General features: G+C 34.3%; 1 protein-coding gene across 2 annotated transcripts in view; it reads left to right on the plus strand.

Moving 5' to 3' along the window:
• The window catches only part of NAB1 (NGFI-A binding protein 1), a 52589-nt gene extending 41284 nt beyond the window's left edge, over positions 1-11305 (plus strand). Inside the window, exons 5-8 of one of the 2 annotated variants that reach the window (XM_090281930.1) lie at positions 4113-4202; positions 6070-6232; positions 8979-9095; positions 10689-11305. In XM_090281930.1, the coding sequence (XP_090138056.1) occupies positions 4113-4202; positions 6070-6232; positions 8979-9095; positions 10689-10777 (459 nt within the window). In that variant the 3' untranslated portion in view covers positions 10778-11305. The remainder of the gene's footprint in view (positions 1-4112; positions 4203-6069; positions 6233-8978; positions 9096-10688) is intronic. The other variant, XM_090281920.1, reaches the window with a different exon arrangement.
• The last annotated feature ends 2321 nt before the right edge of the window (positions 11306-13626 follow it).

Here is a 13626-nt window from a genome sequence, read left to right on the forward strand (position 1 = left end):
AATCCCCACAAATCTCCATTGGGCAGATAAAGCAGATGATTTAATCTCCATTTAAAAATTGGGAACACTGGAAATAATGAGGTTAACTTTTTTGCCTGAGGTCACACATCTAGTTCCTAACCGAAGACTAGATCACTTCTTTCTCATTCTGAGGTATCTGAAGTTCTTGCCTGGCTACCTCCACTCAGGGTCTGTTGATGAGCTGGAACTCTCCTGTGGTTCTCCAGGCCCAACCTCACAACTCAGTGCACCTACCTACTGAGTCAATCTACAGGGAGGTCTCAACAGCAAATCTTATCAGGCTCAACAAGTCCCCAGCTGAATTCATCCACTTCATGCTCCCTCCTCAAGCCTCTTTCCTGGTCCTTAGTTTCTTATTCTAATGAATATGACTACCAAGCTCCTAGTTGCCAAAGCCCTATCTCAGGAATTCATGTGTTTCTCTGTTGGCTCTGGCACTGTCCGGTGCTAGGCCACTATTTTCTGTCTCCAGCTGCAGCCCTCTGACCAGTTCCCTGCCACCATCCTTGAACCACTCCAAATCCATTGTCTCCATCACATTCAGATTGGGTTGGATTTTGTAAAATGCAGATCTCATTAGTCTCTTCCTTGAGGCTTTTCATGTCTTCACTTTGCATTGAAGATAAAAACTAAAATTCTTAACATGGCTTACAAGGCCTCACAGGCTTGGGTGCCCAACTTCTTCTCTCACCACTCCCTCTTTCTCAGTGTACCCCCTGTGTTACCTGTACTAATTATGTTTTTAGCTTCTCTAGTGTATCCTGTTCTTTTGCCTTCAGGCTTCTTTATAAACTGATGTCTTAGCCTGAGACTCTCTTCTTTCAAGTCTCAGCCTAGGTGTCACAGCCTCTGGCCTTCCAGAAACAGGCCCTCTGCTCTGCTCTTGATCTCTTCGTCTTCCTAGACTATTTGTCAGCAGAGCAGGAATCATCGAATCCCCTGCCTTGAGGACGAGTATAGAGCCTGTTAGGCAAATGAGATACTTTTGTTGAATTAATAAGCAGGTGTTTCCAGTTTTCCATTGTTCTTTACACTAAAACAGTTTCTAACCAATATACTCAATATTCTCTTGCTGGTTTTAGTGTTAAATGCATAGTTCCTACACTTCATCTAAGATTTCTGTATGTTGTAATTATCCCTAAAATTTATCTATTCATATTTCCCCAGTATCAGAGATACAGTAAGTAACATAGCATGCTATCTATTTTACTCTGCTTAAATCTGGTCGTTTTTGGGGGTGGGGGGACTTAATAAATATCAGTAGCAAACCTTTAGTGGATAATTTCTGTGAGCCAAAGTATTGTGCAAGGTGTTTTTTCATGAATTTTTTTGTTTTCTTAAAGTGATTCTAAAGTTAACTGAGTACTGTTGTTATACCCATTTTATACATGGGGGAAATAGACACAGAAAGAGGAAATAACCTGTCCAGTATCGCAGGAAGTAAGTATTAGAATTGGATTTTAAACTCAGTGCAAATCATACAGTTAAACCAGTTGAGCTTATGAAAATCATTGCTGTAAGAGAAATGCCTCTTATTTACTGTTGTGAGTTTTATAAAGGATGGTAACTCTAGGAATTTATGGTTTGAGTACAAGATTTGAAGCCCATGTCTGTAGCTGTAAAATGAGGGAAGCCTGGTGATGTTTGTTGTGCAGATTAAATGAGATAATATATATAACGTACAGAACATAGTCAGGAACTGGTGTATTCTAGGCACCTTAACACGTTGCGTACCGGGGTATTTAAATGCCTTTTAGAAATGACGAGAATTCTCGCCACCTGTATGCAATGTGTTAAAAAATGATAGCTGCTTTTATTGTTGCTTTCTAACTCTTTTACTAGCTTATCTCATTGAATTTTAGAACTTAAACAAGAGTTTGCTAAAGAGAAAGTTGGATTTTTAGGTCTAAACAAGTTCTAAGAAGAAAAATGGAATGACTAAGAAAAATTAAATGACTTAGATTTAGACTATATACACTTGTATAAAGTTCATTCTAGCTCATTTAATGAGTATTTTCTATACATTCCTCTAAGCCAAGTGTCCTTGATCACATACATGCAGTGACGTAGAAAGGTGACTATTTTCAATACTTTAAAAATGCTGATTGAGCCCTGGCTGGGTGGTTCAGTGGATTGAGTACCGGCCTGTCAACCAAAGGGTTGCCTGTTCTATTCCCAGTCAGGGCACATGCCTGGATTGTGGGCCAGGTCCCTAGTTGGGGACACACTAGAGGCAACCACACACTGATGTTTCTCTCCTCCTCTTTCTCCCTTCCTCTCCCTCTCTTTAAAAATAAATAAACATTTTTTAAAAAATAAAAATGCTAATTGTATATTAACCCACCATAATTCTACATATGACTGTCAATATGTCAAATTTATTTGCTCTTTCCTCTATTTGATTTCATGGCTTTGGATTTAAAAACAGCAAATTATTACTTAGGAAATAAGTTTTGATAGATGAAATATTTGAAAACATGAGGTCTGTAGTGGGGAAATAATTTTTTGAAAAGACCCTGATGAGGAAAATTTTTTGAAGCAGTATCATATTTTAAAGAAGGTAAAATACTTTGTTGTTATTACATCTTTTTCTGTTGTTATTGTAAGAACTTTGGATTTTAATTCTTTACTCTTTGGTATAAATATATAGCTTGTCAGAAAAGGAAGAAATGTTTTGTAAGTTAATGGCTATTTCTGTGAGGAATCCTTTGGTAGTTTTCAGTAAAGTTATTAAAACCATGCCACCATGATTTTTGTAGTCATAAATTTCATGTGAAGCAGCAAACGATCAAAAATAGAAAAACTTGAAAAAAAGTAGTAGATGGATTGGCACTGATGTATATAAAGTATTGTATAAAACAGATATAATTTAAGTTCAAGTGATGCCCAGGAGTAGTTCCCCGAATAGGCTCTGTTTAATATAAGAATTTAGTATGTATAGATACACTTACTTGGAAGTTACTACATGCTAAAGGCAATATTTCATTTACTTTCTCTTTTGGTCTGCACAACAACCCTAATAGATAAGTTCTCTTATCCTATTTTCATGAGGAAACTAAAATTCAGAAAGGTTAAGTTACCCAGTCTGTTTCACAAAGCTACTGAAGTGTTGGAATTGGAACATGAATGCAGGTCTTTCTAATTCCAAAGCTCTATTATCTTTCATATGCAATTGTAAAGGAGAAGTCAGAAGTCAACATGGAAGAATTCTTCAGAAATTCAGATTGAGATTACTGGGTAACACCTTGAAGAAAATTTACTTTGGATCTTTACCACATTATGTATAACAAGATAAATTTCAGATGGCTTAGAGTTGAATTTAAAAATCAAAACAAACAACAAAATAAAGGCTTAGAAAAACTAGAGGGTAGATTTGAATACTTATCAAATCTCTAAAGCAAAATGGTTTCGTAAACTTTATAGCAATAGAAGAAATCACAAAATAAAATTTAAAAAAGATTTTGAATATCAAAACAAAAAATATATAATTGGCAAAAATTAAGAAAACAGCAACATCCAGTGCTGGGCAGGAGAACTGTCATATGTTGCTTACGGTATGACAAACCAGTTAAAGGCCCTTGTAGAAAATAGGTGCAAGACATAAAAACGTGCATCTCTGTGCAGTAATTCTGCTTCTGAGAGTCGCTTGTATTGGATAATCTAAACTATGTGAAATGCTCTTCCCATGAAAATATTTTCACAGTATTCTTCAAACCAAAAATAAGGAAAAGAATCTAAATGTCCAATAAGAGGGTAGTGATGAAAAATTCAAATCACTAGGTGAAATGTTATATGAAATGCTATATAACATTACTATGAATGACCATGAATTCTGCCTTTTAGTGTAAAACAGTGTGGATCTATAAATCTTTTTATCTTTTTCATTTATGTTTTTACTGAGGTTACAACTGTAGAATAAGGTAGTTCTACCACAAAAGACTGAAAATAAATATTGTACATTAAAATCTTAATCATGATTACTCTGGTAGTAGGATTAGGTGGTTTTCTTTGCTTCATATTCTGAGTTTTTAATTATATGTTTATTTTACTTACAAACTCTAAATAAAAAGGACTTATTCTTTGATCGACAGGATGGGTTTCCAGATTTCCAGGACTCCGTGCAAACCCTCTTCCAGCAAGCTAAAGCTAAGAGTGAAGACCTTGCTGCTCTTAGTTCACAGGTAATGTAAACCACCAGTTAATATTTTATAATACTATATATAGTTTGAAAAATAAATGGCTGCTTAAACTAGCTTCAGTTTTAAGCATCCAAAGAATGAATTTATATCTGGTTCTTAAAGTGTCATCTGATCCACAGCTATTATCAACAAGGTAGCAAGAACAACTTAGTTTGATTTGGTTTTTGAGCAGAATCTGATACAGTGATACTTATTTATTCTTTGTAGTTTTGTAGGAAGTAAGATAGCTTCTCTACCTAAAAAAACTCAAAAGAAGTAATTTGATACCAGGAAAATAGCCATTTGACTATGTTCAACTCTGAGATAAAATAGTACTAGTTTTCAATAAAATATTAATAGTCAACTTTGTAGCTTTTGTTAAATCATTTCAATTAATGTATTATAAAAATTATTAAATTAATATGTAGCTTTAGGTACTTTTGCTATTAAGTTATTTAATTGTATACACTGAAATCAACATTTTAAAAAGTCATTTCTGCAAACATCACCTTTTAGAAAGCACTGTAAGTTTTATTCCTGTTAATCTTCTCCCTAGTGGCTGCTTTTGGTCAAATCTAGTAGTTCCAAGTTTTGTTTTTTCATGTTAAGAGAATGAAAAATAAATTTCCCACTCAGAAGTCTTATTTTATCAATTAGTAACAAGTTCAAATGAATTGAAGTTATTTTTCTTTAGATTTGGTTTATGAGCATTCAGGAAAATAGTATAAGCTTTTAGCTGATTCTATAAATTAATATATTTCACTTATTGATTTTTACTCTTGTGAATCAGGATTGTTTGTAAATGATATTATATAGCATCTTTTTTGTATTACTCTTATATAGCATGGTAATGATTCATACCTACATTTTGACTATTACTCTTTGGCAAATATCACCAATACAGTGCTTTGAATATCACATATAAGTAATTTAGAACAGTACATAGAGAAGGAACTTTAAAAACACATGCAGAGATAAATTTATATTTTAGCCAATTAATAGTGTATTTTAAAACATGTCTTCTTATGATTGGTTGAAAATACTGCCATTTCATTCCATGATGAAAGTGAAGATCCTAGTTGGCCCTGATTTTTTCTGCATGATTTGCATTGTTTAATATTAGTGAGAGGTGTGTTTGTCTTCTTCTAGATATCCATTTTGCACCCCGCCCCCAACATACTGTCATCATATCAGAGTCCGTGTGGTGTCAAATCCTAAAATAAAAATGCCAGGCTTTCACCCTGTGTGTTAGAAGCAGTTTATAGCAGATGTTGCTGTTGTACTAAGTTTCCGTTTTCAGAAAAAATCTTTAACCCCTGACTGGTGTGGCTCAGTGGGTCGGGCTTCATCCTGCAAACCAAAATGTTGCCAGTTCCAATTCCTGGTCAGGGCACATGCCTGGGTTGCGGGCCAGGTCCCCACTTGGGGGCATGTGAGTGGCAAATGATCCATGTTTCTCTCACACATCAGTGTTTCTCTCCCACATCAATGTTTCTTTCCCTTTCTTTCTCCTTCCCGTCCCCTCTCTCTAAAAATAAATAAATAAAATCTTTAAAAAAAAAAAAAACTTTCAAAGGACTCAGTACTTTGGAAAACAGAGCTAAGGTTGTTTTGCTTTTGAGCTGAAATGGAATTCTCTATGGGATTGAGCAAAAAGATTTTTTTCTTTTGCACAAAATCTTAACATTTTATGTTTTAACATGATGATGTAGACATTATGCATATTTATGAAATGTGTATACCACACAAAGTGTGAACTAATTTTAATGAATCCTAAATATATTTGCTGGATTCTGAAATTGGCATCTTTAAACCATTAAAAAATCTAGAATGTTTTAGTCACTGATTTTATTTTTGCTTTACTTACTAGCAGCCTGAAAAGGTGATGGCAAAGCAGATGGAGTTCCTTTGCACCCAAGCTGGCTATGAGAGACTGCAGCATGCTGAAAGGAGACTGTCTACAGGACTTTACAGGCAAAACTCAGAAGAACATAGCCCTAATGGCTTGACTTCTGATAACTCTGATGGACAAGGTACATCTCTTAGAAAGACCTACACCTTTAGAGCCAGCTATTATGTGCACTTCAAAGAGAAACAAAAATTGCTGATTTTAAAATTGATATTTTTAGGAGATTATCTTAAAGGTTCTCTATCAAAATTAGTTTTCAAATTGTCCCTTTTTCAAAAAAGGAAGAAATTCACTCTGCAAATTTAATTTTTGAAGTTTTTTTTAACATTATCATTCTTAAATAATAGCTGGCACATACAGCTGATAGGTATTTCGTAAAGGTTGGGTGGGAACGGGAGATGTAAATGGTGCAGTTGTTCCTGGGTATCTGGAGGATTGGTTTCAGGACCCCCTGTGGATACCAGAATCTGAATGCTCAAGAACCTTTATATAAAACAGTGTAGTATTTGCATCTGGCTGGTTTGGCTCAGTGGATTGAGCGTCGGCCTGCAAGCTAAGTGTCGCTGGTTCGATCTTCCAGTCAGGGCACATCAGAGAAGGAAAACTCTGACTCCAAAAAACCTCCGCTGCCTTGCGGCATACCTCTTCAGGGGAAAGGCTAAGGGAGTAAACCCCGACAGAAAATCCGGAGCCGGAGTCCCTAAGGCGGTTTGACGTTGTAGTCAACACCGGCAACTCCTGCGGCGCACCTGAAGCCAAGCTGTATTGACTCCGTCTTTCCCTTGGACCCTTCAGCTGCGAAGAGAGGGGGGGTCTGCTGCATGGGCAACAGCAGACCCTCCATATCACCCTGCCCAGGCTCTGTAGCTTCAGCTTCACTGGAGAGGACACTCCAGCGTCATCGCAAGATGTCGATTCAACACGGGAGGAGACAGATACCGTGTCACTCCCGAGTCGGACTGCACAGCCATTCTCGGTGGTGCAGATAGACTCTTAAGAAGCTACACCATCGTCTCTCGAGACGGACGGCTGCCGACGACGAGTATTTGCATATAACCTGTACACATCCTCCAGTGTACTTTAAATAATCTCAAGATTACTTATAATACCTAATATAATGTAAATGCTATACAAATAGTTGTTATACTCTATTGTTTAGGGAATAATGACAAAATAAAAAGCTTCATACATGTTTAGTACAGATGCAGTCATCGTAGACCTAACTCCATACTACATGTCAGCAAAAAAACCCATTTTTTTTCTAAATATTTTTGATCTGCAGTGGTCTGCAGATGTGGAACTCGTGGATAAAGAGCGCTGATTGTACAGATCATTTTTCTCAAAGAAATGAAGTCCATGAGAAATATTGTAAAAAGGTTTTTTAAAAGATCAAAACTTCCTATTCTTTTTACTTCAAAAACAGATTTGTCTGTGAAATTTATAACATTTGGTTCCTAAGAGAATATGGTGACACTTTCCTAAAGTGTTATGACAGAGCCCAGAGGTTTGAAGAGACAGTATAAGAAGGGAGAGACTTGGTGAGGGTGTGCAAGAGGCAACCACACACTGATGTTTCTCTCCCTCTCTTTCTCCTTCCCTTCCCCCCTCTCTAAAAATAAATTTTAAAAAAATTTTTAAAAGAAGGAATGGAGAGACTTGAAGCAATTTTGTCTACTCTCAAGCTTCATATTGTCCTACAGTCCCTATAAAAATATTTTATGTGGTGTGCCCTTTGGAAATTGTTCTCTTAAACTCTTAGGTTAGGAAACTATGATTTATGAGTATTTTTACCATTTAAAAAATTATTTCCTTTTTTTTTCTTTTTCACACGTGAAGAAAATCTCAAGTCATTGTCATTCACTCACTCAACAGATTTTGTTCATATCTCCTATGTGCTAGGCACGCTTCTAGGCACTGTGGATATAGCAGTGAACAAGATAAAATCGCTGCTCACTTGGAGCTTACACTCTAGTGCAAGGAGATGTGCAGTATATAACTATAGAAATGTGTCCTCTAGTTTCAAATAACAATAAATGAAGAAAAACTAATTTTGTAGGACTTTTCAAATGTATTATTGTTATACTTTTGTAGAGAGTGGTTACTATTGTCAAAAAAAAAAAGATTTTTTAAGTAAGAATATCATATTAAGCATTCTCCAGCTGTAGAGTAAAATATTATGTCAGCAGATCAGAGTAGTGGCAGAGAATATTCTTCCTTTTTTTAAACGTTACAGAAACTTTAGTTGAGGTCTTGTTTAACTTCTTCAGTTATCCTTGACAGTTAAGACTTTAGAGTTAAGAAGCAAAAGCAGTAATGAAAGATTTTGATGACTGCTTTGTGACACCAGGATAATTCAGTGTGGGGTGGCAATTTGCTAAGTGTGATGGATTTAAGTTTATGACAGAATATGCTTTGGTGTTCACATCATTTTTACCAAATCAGTGATAATTCTATTTTTTCATGGATTTTTAATAGGTTTTGTTATTGTTTTTAATAATGGCCAGTTGGCTTGAAGCCATCTCTGTTTCTCTAGTATTTGTTATTATGTGGTTAATGACATACATGCCTTGGCAAAATGGTCCACTAGTAAAAAATTACCTTACAGAGATGTAGTATATGCCAAAGTTGGAGTGCTTACTTGAAATGTCCTGTAAGAATTGTAAATCTTGGGGCTAATATGAATTGCCATTTTCCTCCTATATTATTTTGTAAAATATTTCTCCAACTATTACTTAAATTCTGCAGTGCCTGTTGACTTTCCTTATTCCTTTCTTAAGGAGTGTTGAGGCAATTTGTGAAAGTTATTTTTTTTAAAAACCATGGTGTAATTTTAATATTATTCATACTGCTTTTTCTCTCCTTTTCATTAGGAGAAAGACCTCTGAATCTCCGAATGCCTAATTTACAGAACAGACAACCACATCATTTTGTGGTGGATGGGGAGCTGAATAGACTTTATTCCAGTGAGTCCAAGTCCCACTCATCAGGTGAGACTGTGGGATATGATTAGAGAGAGAAAAACTTGAATAAAGCATCTTTAAATTCTATTCTTCTGCCTCCCACTGTTCCCCCTCCACCCCCCTAAAAAGCTCATTACTAACAATGTTACTAGTCAAGTTTTTCTCCCCTTGGAAGAAATAATCAATTGGCATAATAATAGCCGGTCTTTTTGAGAACATGGTATTCCAAAAAGTTGGCAGGGAAAAAAATCTCAGGAAGGTTGAGATTATTTTGATTAGCTATTACATGAATGGTGACTTAATATAAAAATTTAAACCAAATAATAAATGGCTGGTGTGAGTTACGTAACTGTCTTTTTTCCTGCCCTTTCTTAATACAAAACTGATGGATTATATGTTTGCTCTCATGCTAATAAAACCTTGTGTTTCAAAATTTAAATATTCCATGCAGATACATTTGGAGATGATATTCATAGTTCAGAAGTGAACTGAACTCCATAAAAGGATAAGCTGTTCCTTACTATAGTTAGATGTTTACATATTTTTACCCAAGTAAAGTGAGTTAGGTTAGACAAAGTTAAATTGTTAGAGACCAACACCATTTGAAAGAATCTGGTGTCATTCATTCTTTAAGTTAAAGTAACATTAGCAGTCACTTAAAGTTAGTTGCTTCATCTGTAAAATAGAAGTAATTTCATCCTCATAAGTATTTATGAGGATTAGACAAGATAGTGTATATGAATTGCCGGAATGTTAGGAATTTAATAAATGGTGGCTACTATTTTTACTACTCTTCTTTGCTGAATTCAAAATCTACTTCTGTTTAGGGAGAGTAAATTCATAAATTGAACTGCCTATCAGATAAGCTGTTAGTATTGGTTACCTTTCTAGAGTCCTTTTCAGTATGGTGTATGTGCACACATGTGTGCATGTGTATGTGTATCATGTATCCCCTAATATTAGTACTTCACATAAACATTACATTTTATTGTCATTCTGTAGTGTTTGTGTGAGATCGAAATAACTATACATGCATAACTCCAAGGAATGATTCCTTGTGAAAGTAGTTTTCATTCTTTTATTCCACTTTCTCCCACCTTAATGTTTTATGGCTAGAGAAACTTAAAAATAGTTCATGTTTAAACATGGAAGATGTTTTTTATGTCTTATTTTCTTCAGTGATCATAAATATTTTAGCTAGTAACTTTGTTGTTTATAAGTGACTGGTTTTATTTTATATTTGTGATTTATCGTACTGAACCAAGCATTAAATAAAAATATGTTCTATATGCTAACTGCTTTACGTGCATTTCATGATGTAACTCACATACCACCCTATAGAGATACTATCCCTAGTTTATAGATGAAGACACTAATGCTAGAGAGATGTGTAATTGCCCAGAGATAGATACAGCTAGTAATTGGCAGAGATGGAACTTAAATGGAATCCAAGTTCTTGACCACAACTCTATATAAAGATTTTATATGAAATTGCAGAATTTTGAATAATTGATACTGTTTGCTCTGGAGTTTGGGGGTTTTATAAATTTGTTTGAGTGTGTTTTTTGTGATCCACTGATTTAAAATATCAATATACTTTGTGTTTCCATTTTTATGCAGAGAGCCTTGGGATTTTAAAAGACTACCCTCACTCAGCTTTTACTTTGGAAAAGAAAGTCATTAAAACAGAGCCTGAAGATTCAAGATAGCTGTGATTTTCGCATTGTTCTCTGGAAATGGCATCAGTTTTAAGGATAATGCTCCATCATAGAAATAAGCCTTAATAACCAATGTTGCCTCATTCAGCGCAAACAGATTTCATAGCCAAAGTATAAGTAAGGACTAATACAGTAGTCTGTGGAAACCAGGAAGACAAAACAATAGCCACAAAAGAAAAAATTTAAAGAATGTTGTAACAAATATTGATCCATTCACATTCCTGTGTAAGTCATTTTATGTGGAAAGGCTTACAAATTAATATTGTAAGCATTTATTATTTAAGAATGTACAATGTGTTTGTGTAATTTATAGAAGTAAAATCTAGATGTTGAGACCTGTTTGGTCCAGTAGATGTGGATACAGTTTATTTTACTTGAAATTTCATTGTCTACTTTAAGTGTATTTAGCATAAATATTATTATGTGCCAGAGTTTAGAATCTTTGCAGTCATAAAAAGGGAAGTTTAAGTAATGTAGTTATTGGCAAGCTTGCAGTGACTTTGGAAAAATGGAATTTAGCAAACAGTTTAAACCAAGGAAAATACTGTGGATTTAATATTTGATGAAACATTTTGTTTAATAGGAAGTGTGTCCTCTTCAGTAGTAAAATGTCATTTTTACTGACTTAATCAGATATATGTACACAATTAGAAAATATTGGAGTAGAGTTTAAAAGATGAGAAATATAGTAGAAAATATTTCTTACCTAGTTGACCCAGATTGCATTATATGATAGCTACTTTAAAATAACAAAAATAGGGAACTATTCCTTGGACAGAGAACTTGAAACAAGTGGACTGATGTGTAAAAGCCTTGACTTAAACATTGCTATTTCAGAATGTGTTAAATAGAGTAAGATAAAGTAAGTTAACCCTAAATGTGATAAGGATGGTGACTGTTAACAGACTGTAATATATAATAAAGTAAATACCATTTTATATCCAGAAATTTTTCTCTATGTACTGGAGTCAGAGAAACTAGATTGCTCTCCCTAGGGACTATCTTCCCACCCAAACCTTTACAAGTGTGGACAATCACTGCATCTACATTTGCAGGCATATTTTCATGGTGGTTTAGTTGACATATTCATTATTTATTTTACTATTTCATTTTTATACACCTTTCAGAATTGTGAATGCAGGTTTTTTTAATTCATTTTCACTTGAAAATATATTTTAATTCCCCCTCATTAATGGGCTATGTGCATATATGTGGGGGGGTGCTTAAATGTTAATAGTATATTTGCATACTTATGAGAATTTCACATTAGAATCCATAGTAAAAAAAGATACTATTACCAACATATTTTTTTCTGTTGGCTTAAAAGAAGATATTTGACAACTTTACCTACTTCCTTAAGATTCATCTAAACCCAGATATTCTGAGAAGAGCATATTGACTTGGAATATGTGTTTTTTTGTTCTCAGTTCTGCTTTAGGTCATAATTGTTTGAAAAATATCCAGTCATAATCTGTTACACTAAAATTCATCAGCCAAATGTTAGATGAAATGTCTGTACTGTAGTCTCTGATCACTGTCACATATATAATTGCTTTTTCATGTTGGTTTGTAGAATAATTTTACAGTAGAAACACCAGTAAACAACTTCTATACTATTAAAAAGCATTTTTCCCTTCCTAAATGTTTTAATTGTACCATAGTGTTTTGCCCACTGACGAATTTTTTATGGACCTTGCAACTTTGTTGCTAGCTTGAGGTTGATTATTGTGGTTGTATTTGTTCAATGTGTGTATAAATAGTATGAGTACGATTTAAATAGATTGTTCAGTTTTTAATATTAGCCATAGAACTGGTTAGTATCTCAGTAGTTTCATGAAACGTTTCCTGTATTCTAATCTATGTTGAGAAATTTTGTGGGTTTTTTAAAATTGTGTCACATAGTTCAAGTTTGTAGATTTTAATAAGCGACAGTTTTTAAAGATGCTATAATCTTCCAACTAATATTTATCCATTTTTCATGGCCCCCATAAACTGCATCTTTAAATCCGTAAATAAGTTTCCTTAAGCATCGTACTTTTCTGGTCTTTCAAGCTTAGTGATAACAGGGAAGCACAACAAAAATTTCAGTAGAATACAGTTTTTATTTTGTAAACACTAATGTATTAAACTTGCTATACATTGAAGCAAATAATATATATTTTTATTTGAATTGTGTATATGAGTTAGATGTTATAACAGGTTGATTTTTTTCATTCTGTTAGAGGTATTTTCACCTAACAAGGTCAATTAATTACCTCAGTATTACAGCCAATATAGTACAAGGGACCATTTCTCCTTCAGCCTGTGTTGTATCTTATTATGTGAAGTCTTTTGTTTCTGTGACTCTTAAAGCTATTGGTGAGGTGGGATGAGTGCTCTTGCTTCCTGTGGCAATAAAGATTTTCTGTGCCTCACACATTTATGTTTATAGAACTTTCTGCATAGTTCTTTCCACAGTAGGTGATAGTAGCTACTTTGCCTCCTTCTTTGAGTACTTGGTCTGGGCTTGGGATTTAGGGACCAGAGGCTTATGTCTTAAGTCAAGACTAAATATTATTGTCAGCTACCTTTATTCCTAGAAAGTTATTTGGCAAACGGGTACTCAGTTGACTCTGGTCTATCAGAGAGAGTTTTAGTTTGTTCTAACAAGAAGTTTACAAAGACATTTTAAAAACGATAGCTAACCAACTAAGTATTTAATAAATAAAAGGAAAATTAGGATTTAACATTTATAATATACTGTTTAAAGTGTTAATGTGGTTTGGCTTCAGTATATTAAGCTAATTATATGCAATTGAGCTAACCTGTTGTAGAAAATTAGCAGAAGTTTTGCAACAAAG

The sequence above is a fragment of the Furipterus horrens genome, unplaced genomic scaffold (assembly GCF_987537825.1).
Source record: "Furipterus horrens unplaced genomic scaffold, mFurHor1.1.pri manual_scaffold_1, whole genome shotgun sequence".
In the NCBI taxonomy this organism is placed as follows: Eukaryota; Metazoa; Chordata; class Mammalia; order Chiroptera; family Furipteridae; genus Furipterus; species Furipterus horrens.